The 13,368-nt window shown below is 51.4% G+C and overlaps 1 protein-coding gene across 1 annotated transcript in view; it reads right to left on the bottom strand.

The window, feature by feature from the left end:
* The window catches only part of ADAM10 (ADAM metallopeptidase domain 10), a 122,396-nt gene extending 116,408 nt beyond the window's left edge, over positions 1-5,988 (bottom strand). The window contains exon 1 of the mRNA XM_029070428.2: positions 5,608-5,988. Within this exon, the coding sequence (XP_028926261.1) occupies positions 5,608-5,662 (55 nt within the window). The 5' untranslated portion in view covers positions 5,663-5,988. The remainder of the gene's footprint in view (positions 1-5,607) is intronic.
* Positions 5,989-13,368: the final 7,380 nt, after the last annotated feature.

Genomic DNA, 13,368 nt, shown 5'->3' with positions numbered 1-13,368 from the left:
GGTTGGCGTCAGAGAGCGAAGCGTGCGGGCTGCGATGGAGTAGGAAAGTAGTGAGATGAGGTAGCAGGGGGGCGAGCTGATTGCGTGCTTTAAAAACCGACGGTGAGGAGTTTCTTGTTTGATGCGGAGGTGGATGGGCAACCACTGGAGGTTCCTGATGAATGGGGGCATGTGGATTCACTTTTTTTTAAAAAAAAAAGAAAAACGATTCAGTGAGCAGAGTGAAGTGTGGACTGGAGTTGGGGAGAGACAGGAGGCAGGGAGGTCAGCGAGGAGGCTGAAGCAGCAAATCAGGTGGGACAGAATAAGCGCTTGGAGGACGTTAGAAGTTAGGAGATTCTAAAACACCAAAATAACCACCTTTCACCGGTTAGGGTTAATCTTTGTCTGAAGGGAGGGTTCCAGAGTACCTTCCAAATAGCGTGACTCAGTGGAAAGAGCCCGGGCATGGGAGTCAGAGGTCATGGGTTTGAATCCCGGCTCTGCCGCTTGGCAGCTGTGTGACTTTGGGCAAGTCACTTCACTTCTCTGGGCCTCAGTTACTTCATCTGTAAAATGGGGATGAAGACTGTGAGCCCCACGTGGGACAATCTGATCACCCTGTATCCCTCTCAGCGCTTAGAGCAGTGCTTGGCACATAGTAAGCGTTTAACAAATGCCATTATTATTATTGCTATCCCCTCTAAACTGTAAGCTCACTGTGGGCAGGGAACATGTCTATGAACTCTGTTCATTCATTCATTCAATAGTATTTATTGAGCGCTTACTATGTGCAGAGCACTGTACTAAGCACTTGGAATGTACAATTCGGCAACAGATAGAGACGATCCCTGCCCATTGGTATTTGACTCTCCCAAGCAGTTAGTGCAGTGTTCTGCACACAGTAAGTGCTCAATAAATACGATGAACTGATTATTCCTAAATCTCACTGCCTTCTTTGGGCATGAACAGGTCATCCTCCTTAACAAAGAGCAAGAAACTTTTTACCAAAGTGGGAAAATTTTCTTCAGAATCAAGTTGACGGCATTGTAAATTTTCATTAATAGCGTGCTTTGTTAAACACTATGTGCCAAGCACTGTTCTAAGCTCTAGGGTAGCTACAAGGTAATCAGGTTGGACAGAGTCCCTGTCCCCCATGGAGCTCACAATCCTAATCCCCATTTTACAAATGAGGTATCTGAGGCAGAGGAGTAAAGTGACTTGACCAAGGTCACACATTCATTTAGTAGTATTTCATTCAACAGCATTTACTGAGCGCTTACTAAGTGCTTGGTATGTACAATTTGGCAACAGATAGAGACAATCCCTGCCCATTGACAGGCTTACATGTGGTAGAGCCGAAATTAGAACCCAGATCCTCTGACACCCAGGCCCATGGCTAGGCCACACTGCTTCATTAGGTGGAATTACAGGTCATTATTTCATTACCTGGAAAATCCTAGCACGTTTCTGCTCATATATTTCCCCCGCAAAATCTCTACTTAGTACATCTCAGATACTTAAAGATATCGACTCCACTTCAGTATAATCAATCCAATATCTCTGAGTATTCTCCTCACCAAACAGGAGTGCCCTCACTTCAGAATTTAGATCATTTTCCATAAGATTAGCAATTAATATTTGTCGCAGACCTATTAACTGGAAACCAGCTTAGAGCGAAACAGAAGCGAGGACTAAACTGATATGTTCACTGAGAAAAACACATCCAGTCTAAATACCTGTAGAAAAATGTGCCGGTTAAAAACAAAACCCAGAGAGAAAAATCAAACGCGTCTTAAAATCACAACACCCAGGGATACGGGCCACCATCAAAAACAACTTCAGGTTACGATGGACTCATTTTTAACCCAACTTCTCATTCGTTTTTGATCTTCTGGTGAAGGCTTGGATTTCCCCAGCTGATTTTATCAAAACTATAATTTCTGATCCAAACTCTAGGTTTGCCCCCTTATCTACCATATCTGTTTTCATTTTTTTCAAAGAGATAGGGCCTTGGCTGAGGACCTTAGATGTCCCGTAGCATCCAGCTGCTTCAACGAGCTTCGCGTTTAATTCCCACAACTGTTCCTGAGCGTCAACAGCATCGAGGTCCCTGCTGAGAACAGAGAGCGCTGTTGTTCTGGGACCTTGGGGGAATCCACAAGACTCCAGAGGGATACAATTCCTCCCTTCGAGGAGCTTCCAACCTAGGGGGAAGTTTACACCCTAAGCAGGGTGAAAAGTGAATGGCCTCGCTTGGCTTCACAAATCCATCACCCAGACCAGAGGCCAAAAGTCACAGGTAATAAATAACAACGGTGGTATTTGGTAAGTTCTTATTAGGTGCCCAACATTGGGGTAGAAGATAATCAGATGGGACCCAAATGGGGCTCACAATCTAAGTAAGGGGGAGAACGCGTCCCCATTTAAAAATGAGAAAACTAAGGAGAGACAAACTCACACTGCAAGCAAGTAACAGAGCTGAGATTACAACCCAGGTCTTCTGTCTCCCAGGCCCCTGCTATTTCCACTAGGCCATGCTACTTAGGATGTTATAATTCTAAAATGACCCGTTTCAAAATAACTATCGACTTCTTAACCTAGATTTAGAACAACATTGTCAGACTCAACAGTTGAACAACAAAGTCTTCACCCTCCGCCCGGCCACACTCAACCCGTGGGGGGGAAAAAAATCTATTTAATGTCCTAATGCAAGCGTCACGGACAGGTCTAAGCAAGATAAACCAACACATTTTGGATCACTGAAGCCACTTGTTTGGCTCGGTTCCTTTCACACCTCAGTCACCAAAGCCAGGCAGAGAATTGAAGCAATTACCCCGGTGATTCAAGAAAAAAAAAAAAGTACACCCCAAAACACCGCCTGGGGCGATTACTTGGAACATTTAACTAAACGCCCTTTATTTTCCTGAATTATGAGGATAGTTGGCTCCCTTCTCTGATATTCCATCTGAAAGCTAGCCAAGGAGTTTCACATGCGAGAAATCCTCAAAAACCCCCAAAATTCGGGATTTTTTTCTTTGGTGGGGGGAGGGAGAGGAAGCGAGTGGAAGGATGCATGACTAACAGCACTTCCAGTGATGAATCTCTGCAACAATGTGAATTTCTTTTCCTGGAACACAGAGAACTTGTTTGGAGCCTTCTAATCCCCAACGAGGTCTAAAACTTTTCCTTGGGACAATCCGAAAGAAAACATTTATTTGAAACCACCAAATCCTCCTGAGTTTGTTTCGCAGAGGAAGCCAGAGATTCTAAAAATACGAAAGATCATACCAATCGATGAAGGTTTTAAATGATTTATAGCAAGCCTACATAGCGAAGGCCACGCTAAAATCAAGTGTCTCGGCCTCACCCTACTGAAAAACCGGCAATAGAAGCAGCTCCTTAACACAAAACCTGGAAAGATGTTTTAGAGGTCCCGTTCCAAGCTGCACTTAGGTACAAAAGACGATTAGCTGCTTTGCAACCTTGGCATTTGGGAAAACTCTATCCCCCCTAGTTTTCTAAATATGTAGTCACTTCTAGGCCAGATTGATCAACCCATCAGGGGTATTTATTGAGCACTTACAGCGTGCTGGGCACTGTAGTGGGTGCCTGGCAGAGCACAACGGATGAGTTGGTAAACTAGGTGCCTGCCACAACCAGTTTCCAAGATCATCTTCAATGATATTTATTGAGCGTTTATTACGCACAGAGCACCGTACTAAGCGCTTGAGCGAGTACAACACAGGGCTCGGTACTAAAGCATTGTTATTGCAAGGAGGGAAAGACCTCGGAAACAAGACTTTGAACGTGCCTCCCTTTGGGTACTGGGGGGCAGAAATCAGGAGGGCTCAGAGTGGGGGTGGGGAGGAGAGGTTTGGAGGGGAGAAAGGACCCACGACCCTAGTGTGACCTGCAGCCCCATCAGAGGCCACTTCCTACCCCACTGCGGGTGGTGGGCCATAAACCACCATCCCGCCCGGCCAAATTAAGAGCAAGGTCTCACAGACACCCAGGACCCCACTGACACAAAATCCCCAGGTCCCCAGCCTCCAAGGCCACCAACTCCACAGATGCACGACCCCCAGGTGCTCAGCCCCATCACAAGTCCAAAAGCCAGGCTCCCAGGTCCCCAGCCCCACGACCCCCATCCCAAATCCCAAATGCAGGCCCCCAGCCCCCAACTCCACAGATGCACGACCCCCAGGGCCTGGGCCTCATCACAAGTCCAAAACGCGGGCCCCCAGACCCACGACCTCCGGGCCCATAGTTCCACAAGCTCCAGGCCCCGCAAGCCCCCGGGTCTCCAGCCCCATTGATCCACGACCTCCAGGTCCCCAGCCCCCCAGATGCACGACCCCCAGCCCCACAGTTCCACCACGCCACAAGCCCCAGGCCCCACAGGTCCACAACCCCCAGCCCCCCAGCTCCACGACCCCCAGGCCCACATCCCCCCAGCTCCACGACCCCCAGGCCCCCAACCTTACAGTTACAAGACCCTAGGCCCCCATGCTCCAGCCCCATAGATCCATGACCCCTAGACCCCCAGCCCCATAGATCCACAACCCCCAGGCCTCAGTCCCAAAGATCCACAACCCCCAGGCCCCAGTCCCATAGATCCACAACCCCCAGGCCCCAGTCCCATAGATCCACGACCCCCAAAGCCCCAGACCCATAGATCCACGACCCCCAAACCCCCAGACCCATAGATCCACAACCCCCATGCCCCAGTCCCATAGATCCACGACCCCCAGCCCCATAGATTCACGACCCCCAAACTCCCAGCCCCATAGATCCGCAACCCCCAAGCCCCAGTCCCATAGATCCACGACCCCCAGCCCCATAGATTCACGACCCCCAAACTCCCAGCCCCATAGATCCGCAACCCCCAAGCCCCAATCCCATAGATCCACGACCCCCAAACTCCCAGACCCATAGATCCACGACCCCCAGGCCCCAGTCCCATGGATCCACGACCCCCAGCCCCCAGTCCCATAGATCCAGACCCCCAGGCCCACATCCCCGCAGATGCACGACCCCAGACCCCCAACCCCCATAGATCCAGGCCCCCGGGCAACCAACCCCCGAGGCCCACGACCCCCAGGCCCCCACCCCTGCAGATGCAAGACCCCCAACCCCCAACCAGGCAGGACCTGGGAGCGCTGCTGGCGACTCTGCAACTTGGGCCCTTTGGGGGTGGGGTGGGGGAGGGTCCCGCTGGCCCCGGGCCGGGCCCGAACAATGCTCACGGGCACCCCCGGACCGGGCAGGACCGGACCGCCGAGCTCGGGGGAAGAGATGTCCGCCGGATGCCCCCCGCCCCCCAATTCCTCTTTTCCCTCCCCCGGCGCCCCTGCACTTGGCTTTGCCCCCTTTATCGACCTGATAAATCCAGATCCCTCTTTTATTTCTTCGCAGCAAAATAAACGCCCCCCACCCCTAAACCGAGAGCCGGCCGGGGGTGGTCCAGGTGTCTGCCCACCGTCCTTTTGTGCTCCCCCGAGCGTTTGGGGCAGTGCAGCGCACACGGCGGGCGCTCCACCTCCCGCGCGTCGGGGGACAATGGGGGTCGGGGGGAGGCGTCCGGGCCCTCCTGGGTCCCTCCCGGGCGGCGGCGACGGCGCTCACCTCCCAGTCCGGCAGCCCAGGAGAACAGCAGGATCGACACTCTCAGCAACACCATCTTCCGACGCCGCCGCCCTCGTCGTCGCCCGGGCTACCGGGGGCAGATCCTCTTCCTCCTCCTCCCGCTGCTGCTGGTCCTGCTCGGCGGAGCTCGGCGGTGCACGGGGGAGCTCGGCGGTGCACGGGGGAGCTCGGCGGAGCTCGGCGGTGCACGGGGGAGCTCGGCGGTGCACGGCGGAGCTCGGCGGTGCACGGGGGAGCTCGGTGGTGCACGGCGGAGCTCGGCGGTGCACGACGATGGTCTGCAGGGCTCCAAGCCAGAGGCGGCCCCCGGAGCACCGACCTCCCTCCCTCCCCTTCCCAGTTTTCCCTCCCTTCCTCCTTTTCCTCACTTATTTCCTTGCCTGCTTCCCTCCTCCTCCTCGCCTCTCCCCGAGCGCCGGCCTCCCTCGGCCTCGGCCCCGCCCCCCCCGCCCCCTGCTTACGTCACGCCCCCCCCCGCCCATCGCTTCGGAGCCGCTCCCAAACGCGCAGGCGCGCCCTGGGCGCCGCTCCCAATCGCGCAGGCGCACTCTGGCCCCGCCCTCCCTAGTTCCCAGCGCGCAGGCGTCACCTCGGTCCCCCGGCCCCCCCCGCCCCGTCTCCCAGGGCGCAGGCGCCAGCGGGTTGCCCCCGTCCCTGGAAACGCGCATGCGCGGCGCCGCCTGGGCGCCGAGATGGCTCTGGCTGCTGCGCGGGCCCGCGGAGCATCTCGGGAGTGTGTCTCTTTATTGTTAGATGATAATAATGTTGGCATCTGTTAAGCGCTTACTATGTGCAAAACACTGTACTAAGCGCAGGGGAGGATACAAGGTGATCAGGTTGTCCCACGTGGGGCTGACAGTCTTCATCCCCATTTCACAGATGAGGTCACTGAGGCCCAGAGAAGTGAAGTGACTTGCCTCACAGCTGACAAGTGGCAGAGCCGGGATTTGAACCCATGATCTCTGACTCCCCAGCCCGTGCTCTTTCCACTGAGCCACGCTAATAATAATGTTGGTATTTGTGAAGCGCTTACTATGTGCCGAGCACTGTTCTAAGCACTGGGGGAGATATAGGGTCATCAGTTTGTCCCACGTGGGGCTCACAGTCTTAATCTCCATTTTCCAGATGAGGGAACTGAGGCTCCGAGAAGTCAAGTGACTTACCCAAAGTCACCCAGCTGACAGGTGGTGGAGCTGGGATTAGAACCCATGACCTCTGACTCCTAAACCCGGGCTCTTTCCACTGAGCCACGCTGCTTCTCTGCTTAGTGCTCTGCACAGTAAGCATTCAATAAATACAATTGAATGATCGAGTGAAGTGTTCAATAAATCTAATAATAATTGTGGCACTGGTTAGGCGCTTACTATGGACCAGGCACCTGACTGAGTGCCGGGGTGCGTCCAAGCAACTTGAGTTGGACCCATTCCCTGGCCCACTGTTGAGGCTCCCAGTCTCAGTCCCCGTATATGCATATGTAGAGAGGGAGGGAGTTCCAGGCTAGGGGGAAGGATGTGGGAAAAGGGTTGGTGGTGAGATAAACGAGATCAGGGCATAGCGAGTATTATTATTATTATTATTTTGCTGTGAATTCATCTGGGTCATTTTTCCCAAGTCAGTGAAAACCTGATTCCTTTAAGGCTGTGACATCACTTATGATTTTGTTCAAGCTCACACATCAACCAATCAATCTACTGTATTTATTGAACGCTTACTATGTGCCCAGCACTGTTCTAAGCCCTTGGGAGACTACAGTACAATGGAATTAGCAGACACATTCCCTTCCCATAAGGTGCTTACAGTCTAGGCGGGGAGGAGGAGAGAGAGGTTGGTAGCCAGAGAACCAAGACAAGCCCCTGCTCTCTTATCTCTTTCCAAAAGTCCTTAGACAAAGGCAGCCCTTGTCCACAGGTCCCAGTACATTCAATATTCAGCTTCACTTTGTTTTTCTCCAAAAGAAAAAAAAAACCTCATGCCAGGGAGGCAAATTGCAGAAGTTTCCAGCACTCTGCTATTGTTTGGCTGTTCCCTCCTCTGATAACAATTGTTAGCAAGAGGAAGGGAGGTGCACCAGAAACCCAATGACTGTATTTTCCAGACTCTGCTTTTGGTTAACCAAACTTGACCTTTAGGTTCCAGAAAATAATTATTTGTATTTGTTAAGCACTGACTATGTGCCAGAAAGCACTGGGGAAGATTAGCATTATTATTACGGTATTTAAGTGCTTACTAAATGTCAAGCACTCTTCTGTGCGCTGGTTTGGTACAAGATCATCAGGTCAGCGCACCGGCTAAGCAGGAGGGAGGACAGGTAACTTCTTCCCATTTTACAGATGTGGAAACTGAGGCACAGAGAAGGCAAGTGGATTGTCCCAAGGTCACACAGCAGGTCAGTCGCAGAGCTAGGATTAAAACCCAGGTCCTCTGACTTCCAGACCCATGATCTTTCCACTAGGCCACACTGCTTCTCTAGGTTTAAGTCTGGGTGTCGAAAGACCCAAACACAAGCGACCACAAGTCAAGAGCCCCCATCAGAATTCACTTTAGTTCTGAACACGCGCCAGGCAGTCAGAGCAGGTTACTGTCCTTCCCAGAATTACGGTAGAAGCCGGGTGGCCTACCGGAAAGAGCACAGGCTTGGGACTCAGGAGACCTGGATTCTAATCCCAGCTCTCTGCTGTGTGACCTTGGGAAAGTCCCTCAGTTTCTCTGTGCCTCAGTATCTTCATCTGTGAAATGGGGATTAAATACCTCTTCTCAGTCAATCAGTCGTATTTATTGGGCACTTACTCTGAGCAGAGCACTGTAGTAAGCGGTCGGGAGAGTCCGGTACAACAGACCTGGTAGACACGATCCCTTCTCATCACAATATGCCTCTGGGGTTTTGATGGTGATGGTCCTGAGACTTCAGCAGCGAGAACTGGTGCGGAGGAGTTGATGACTGCGTTACGGGGGGTTCGCGCAGCACCATTCGCACTCGTGTCCCCATCAGGGACGTTCCCACATGCAAGAAAGCCAACAGGGGTGCATTATGAATCAGTTTGGCCTAGTGGATAGAGCCCGGGTCTGGGAGTCAGAAGCACCTGGGTTCTGAATCTCGGCTCTGCCACGTGTCTGCTGTGTGACCTTGGGGAAGTCACTTGATTTCTCTGTGCCTCAGTTGCCCCTTGTGTAAAATGGGGATGAAGACCGTGAGCCCCGTGTGGAACCTGGACTATATCCAACCTGATTACTTTGTATCTACCCCAGTGCTTAGAACAGTGCCAGGCACACGGTAAGCACTTAATAAATGTCACAGAAAAAAATAAATCAGTTTAGTACTGTGTGCAGGGCACTGTACTAATCATGACGCCATCTGTTAAGTGCTTACTATGTGCCAAGCACTGTTTTAAGCGCTGGACTAAGTGCTTGGGAGAGTACAAGATAACGAGTGTGGTAGACATGTTCCCTACCCACAAGGAGCTCACAGTCTAGAGGGGGAGACAGATATTAAAATGAATGATGGATACGAACATAAGTGCTGCGGGGCTGAAGGTAGGGTGACTATCAAGTAGTAATAATAATAATAGTACTTGTTAAAAGCTTACTATGTGCCAAGCACTGTTCTAAGCGCTGGGGTAGATACAAGTTAATCAGGTTGGACACAGTCCCTGTCCCATATGGGGCTCACACTCTTAACCTCCATTTTACAATGAGGTAACCGAGATGCAAAGAAGTGAAGTGACTTGCCCATGTGGCGGGGCCGGGATTAGAACCCAGGTCCTCCTGCCCCCCAGCCCCATGCTGTATTTGCTAAGCCCCGCTGCTTCAAGGGTATTGATCCAAATGCTGGGTGACGTAGACGGGAGAGGGAACAGGAGACAGGAGAGCCTAGTCTTGGAGGAAAGGGGATTTTTAATAAGGTTTTTTGAAGTTGGGGAGAGCGGTGGTGTGGCGAAAATGAAGAGGGAGGGTGGTGTTCCAGGCCAGAGGGAGGATGTGGGCAAGGGGTCAGCGACGACATAGATGAGATCGAGGTACAGGGAGCAGGTTGGTTTTGGAGGAGCCAAGCGTATAGGTGGGGTGAGAGAAGGAAATCAGCGAGGTCAGATAGGAGGGGGCGAGCTGATTGAGTGCTTTAAAGTCGACGCTAAGGAGCTTCTCTTTCCTCCAGATGTGGATGGGCAGTCACTGGAGGTTCTTCAGGAGTGGGGAGATGTGAACTGAATTCTCCCCCGATTAGACTGTGAGCCCGTCACTGGGCAGGGATGGTCTCTATCTGTTGCCGAATTGTCCATTCCAAGCGCTTAGTACCGTACTCTGCACATTGTAAGCGCTCAATAAATACTATTGCATGAACTGAATGTTTTCTTTAGGAAAATGATCCGAGCAGCCGAGCGAAGTAAGGACTGGAGTGGGGAGAGGCAGGAGGCAGGGAGGTCAGCGAGGAGGCTGATGCGGTTGGCAAGGTGGGATGGGGCAAGTGCTTGGATCAGCCTAGTAGCAGTTTGGATGGAGAGGAAAAGGGTGGGTTTTATCAATGTTGTGAAGGTAGAACCGACAGGATTTGGTAACAGATTGGATATATGGGTTGAAAGAAAGAGGTGATTCAAGGATAAGGTCAGAGAGCTCACCTCCTCCAAGAGGTCTTCCCAGACTGAGGTTCCCCTTTTCCCTCTGCTCCCTCTCTGCTCCCCCTCCCTTTGCTCCCTTCCCCTTCCCCCTTCACCTCCCCTCAGCTAAGCCCCCTTTCCCTCTGCTCCTCCCCCTCTCCCTTCCCCTCCCCTCAGCACTCTGCTCATCTGTCTATATTTTTATTACCCTATTTATTTTGTTAATGAGGTGTCCAGCCCCTTGATTCTATTTATCATGATTATGTTGTCTCGTTTCTGTCCGTCTGTCTCCCCCGATTAGACTGTGAGCCTGTCATTGGGCAGGGAGTGTCTCTATCTGTTGCCCAACTGTATATTCCAAGCACTTAGTACCATGCTCTGCACATAGTAAGCGCTCAATAAATACTATTGAATGAATGAACCCGCAAAAGCGACTGAGAAGAGCATTCAGAGAGACAGGAGGAGAATCTGGAGCGGACAGTATCAGTGAAGCCAAGGTTGGATAATGTTTTCAGGAGAAGGGGATGGTCCACCGTGTCCAAGGCAGCTGAGAGGTCAGAGAGGATTAGGATGGAGTTGAGGCCATCAGATTCGACGAGAAGAAGGTCACTGTGACCTTGAAGAAGGCAGTTTCCGTGAGGGGGTAAGAAGCCAGAATGGAGACAGTCAAGGAGAGAATTGGATGAGGGGAAATGGAGGCAGCGGGAGTTTGGAGAGGAATGGTGGGAGGGAGATGGGGCGATAACTGGAGGAAGGCATGGGGTTAAGAGTGAGGGGTTTTTTTAGGATGGGGAGACATAGAGAAGCAACGTGGCTTACTGGAAAGAGCACAGGCTTGGACGTCAGAGTTTGTGGCTTCTAATCCCAGCTCCACCACTTATCAATAATGTTGGTATTTATTAAGCGCTTACTATGTGCAGAGCACTGTTCTAAGCACTGGGATATACAGGGTAATCAGGTTGTCCCACATGAGGCTCACAGTCTTAATCCCCATTTTACAGATGAGGTAACTGAGGAACCGAGAAGTGAAGTGACTTGCCCAAAGTCACACAGCTGACAAGTGGCAGAGCCGGGATCCGAACTCATGACCTCTGACTCCCAAGCCCGGGCTCTTTCCACTGAGCCACGCTGCTTCTCTGCTGTGTGACTTATCAGCTGTGTGACTTTGGGCAAGTCACTTCACTTCTCGGTTCCTCAGTTACCTCATCTGTAAAATGGGGATTAAGACTGTGAGCCCCGCGTGGGACAACCTGATTACCTTTTATCTACCCCAGCATTTAGAACAGTGCCTGGCACAAAGTAAGCACTTAACAAATATCATCATTATTATTACTTTGAGCACGGTCGAAAGCAATGGGGAAGAAGCCATTGGAAAGTAAACGGTGTGTACAAAAATGTACGGAAGTCACGGAAAATTGTTTACGTGATTCTGGCAGGCTGCTGATGCTGTGTCGCAGTGCCGATATCCAGCAGGCAGTTGCGGTGATAGTCATCGTGGTCTTTGCTTTCTCAGCTGCCTCACGGATGGCCCTGGGTGGTTCTTTGCTCAGAAGCCTTTTGTGACTGAAGGCAGAGCCCCAAAAGGAAGAGTCCAGAGAAGAGCCAGGACTCTCAGTGTTTTTCCTTTTTTTTTTATGGTGTTTGTTAAGCACTTACTATGTGCCAGGCACTGTTTAAGCGTTGGGGTAGAGACAAGATAGTCAGGTTGGACACCGTCCCCGTCCCACATGAGGCTCTCTGAGGCACAGAGAAATGAAGTGACTTGCCCAAGGTCACACAGCAGACAAGTGGCAGTACGGGGATTAGAACCCAGGTCCTTCTGACTCCCAGGTCCATGCTCGATCCACTAGGCCACTCTGCTTCACAGTTGCCAATGGCAAGTCCCTTCGAGTTTTTAAAGCAACTGGGACAGTTAACTAACAGTCTGGGCAAAACAGCCTGCTCATTCCAGGTTCAGGATATCAGCTCGCTCATTCCATCCTTTATGACTTATCTTTATGACAAAGCAGAGAATGGAAAATGATGAATGGAAACTACTTAAGCCCTTCTCATTTTCAAGGAAAAATTAAGTCCCTTATAATTGAGAAAAGCTGAATAGCTTCCACCACTGTCTTCTCCCATTTTTCTTTTTTCTTCCCTTACAAATGCATCTCAAAACCCTATAGTTTCTCTGCACTTTGTTTCGATCCAGTCCGTGAACCAAGGCCCGCACCTTCAGCAAGATTGTCCAACCACCCTATCACCCAACTTGGAAGGTGGGGAGAGATTGCGTGTTATCTATCCATTTAATATGTAGATTTTCACAACACTTTCCTAATAAAGCGTTCCTGGCTCCCTAGAGATCACCTTCACCCTGTACAAACAAATCCCTTCCCATCATAGGTGCCAATTTATCCAGACCAGTGCTTGGCAGCGCTTGACAGATATCATTATCATTATTATCTAGAGGCCGGGGGTGAAAAGTGGGCAGGAATTTTAGGAAGGACAGGCAGGTAGGAGGAGACAGGCCAGAGAACCACCATTTTGGGTCTTTTCAGCCCTGACTGGAAACTCCCGGGTCCTGTCAGAGAACTGGGCCAAGCGAGGCCTGGTTCTAGCGTCTCCTCATGGAATTGCCTCCTGAGCTTCCTATTGCTTTCAAACATCCCTTTCAAACCTTTCAACCGCAGGGGTAACTCAGGGGAGCAGGATGGGGATGAAGAGGAGCTGGGGGAGAGGAGTGAGGAAGAGAGAAAGAGAGGAAGAAGGAGGGAGGAGACAGTAAGGGAAAGCCAGAAACCACAACTTCAGTTAAAAATGGGCAGGCAGTGAAAGGGAGACCAGGTGGTGGGGGGTGAGGGGAGATGGAGGCAGGGAGACGGGGGGCAAAGGAGAGTTTTTTAAGGGTGCTTCGGGGAATCTTTATCCAGATAAAGTCCTCCATCACCTTGCCCCCTCCTACCGTGAGAAGCAGCGTGCCTCGGTGGAAAAAGCACGGGCTTTGGAGTCAGAGATCATGGGTTCGAATCCTGGCTCCGCCACTTGTCAGCTGTGTGACTGTGGGCAAGTCACTTAACTTCTCTGTGGCTCAGTTACCTCATCTGTAAAATGGGGATTAAGACTGTGAGCCCCACGTGGGACAACCTGATTCCCCTGAGTCTATCCCAGCGCT

This window comes from Ornithorhynchus anatinus, chromosome 8, assembly GCF_004115215.2.
Source record: "Ornithorhynchus anatinus isolate Pmale09 chromosome 8, mOrnAna1.pri.v4, whole genome shotgun sequence".
NCBI classification, from domain to species: domain Eukaryota; kingdom Metazoa; phylum Chordata; class Mammalia; order Monotremata; family Ornithorhynchidae; genus Ornithorhynchus; species Ornithorhynchus anatinus.
This window is presented reverse-complemented; position numbering and strand designations above follow the sequence as displayed.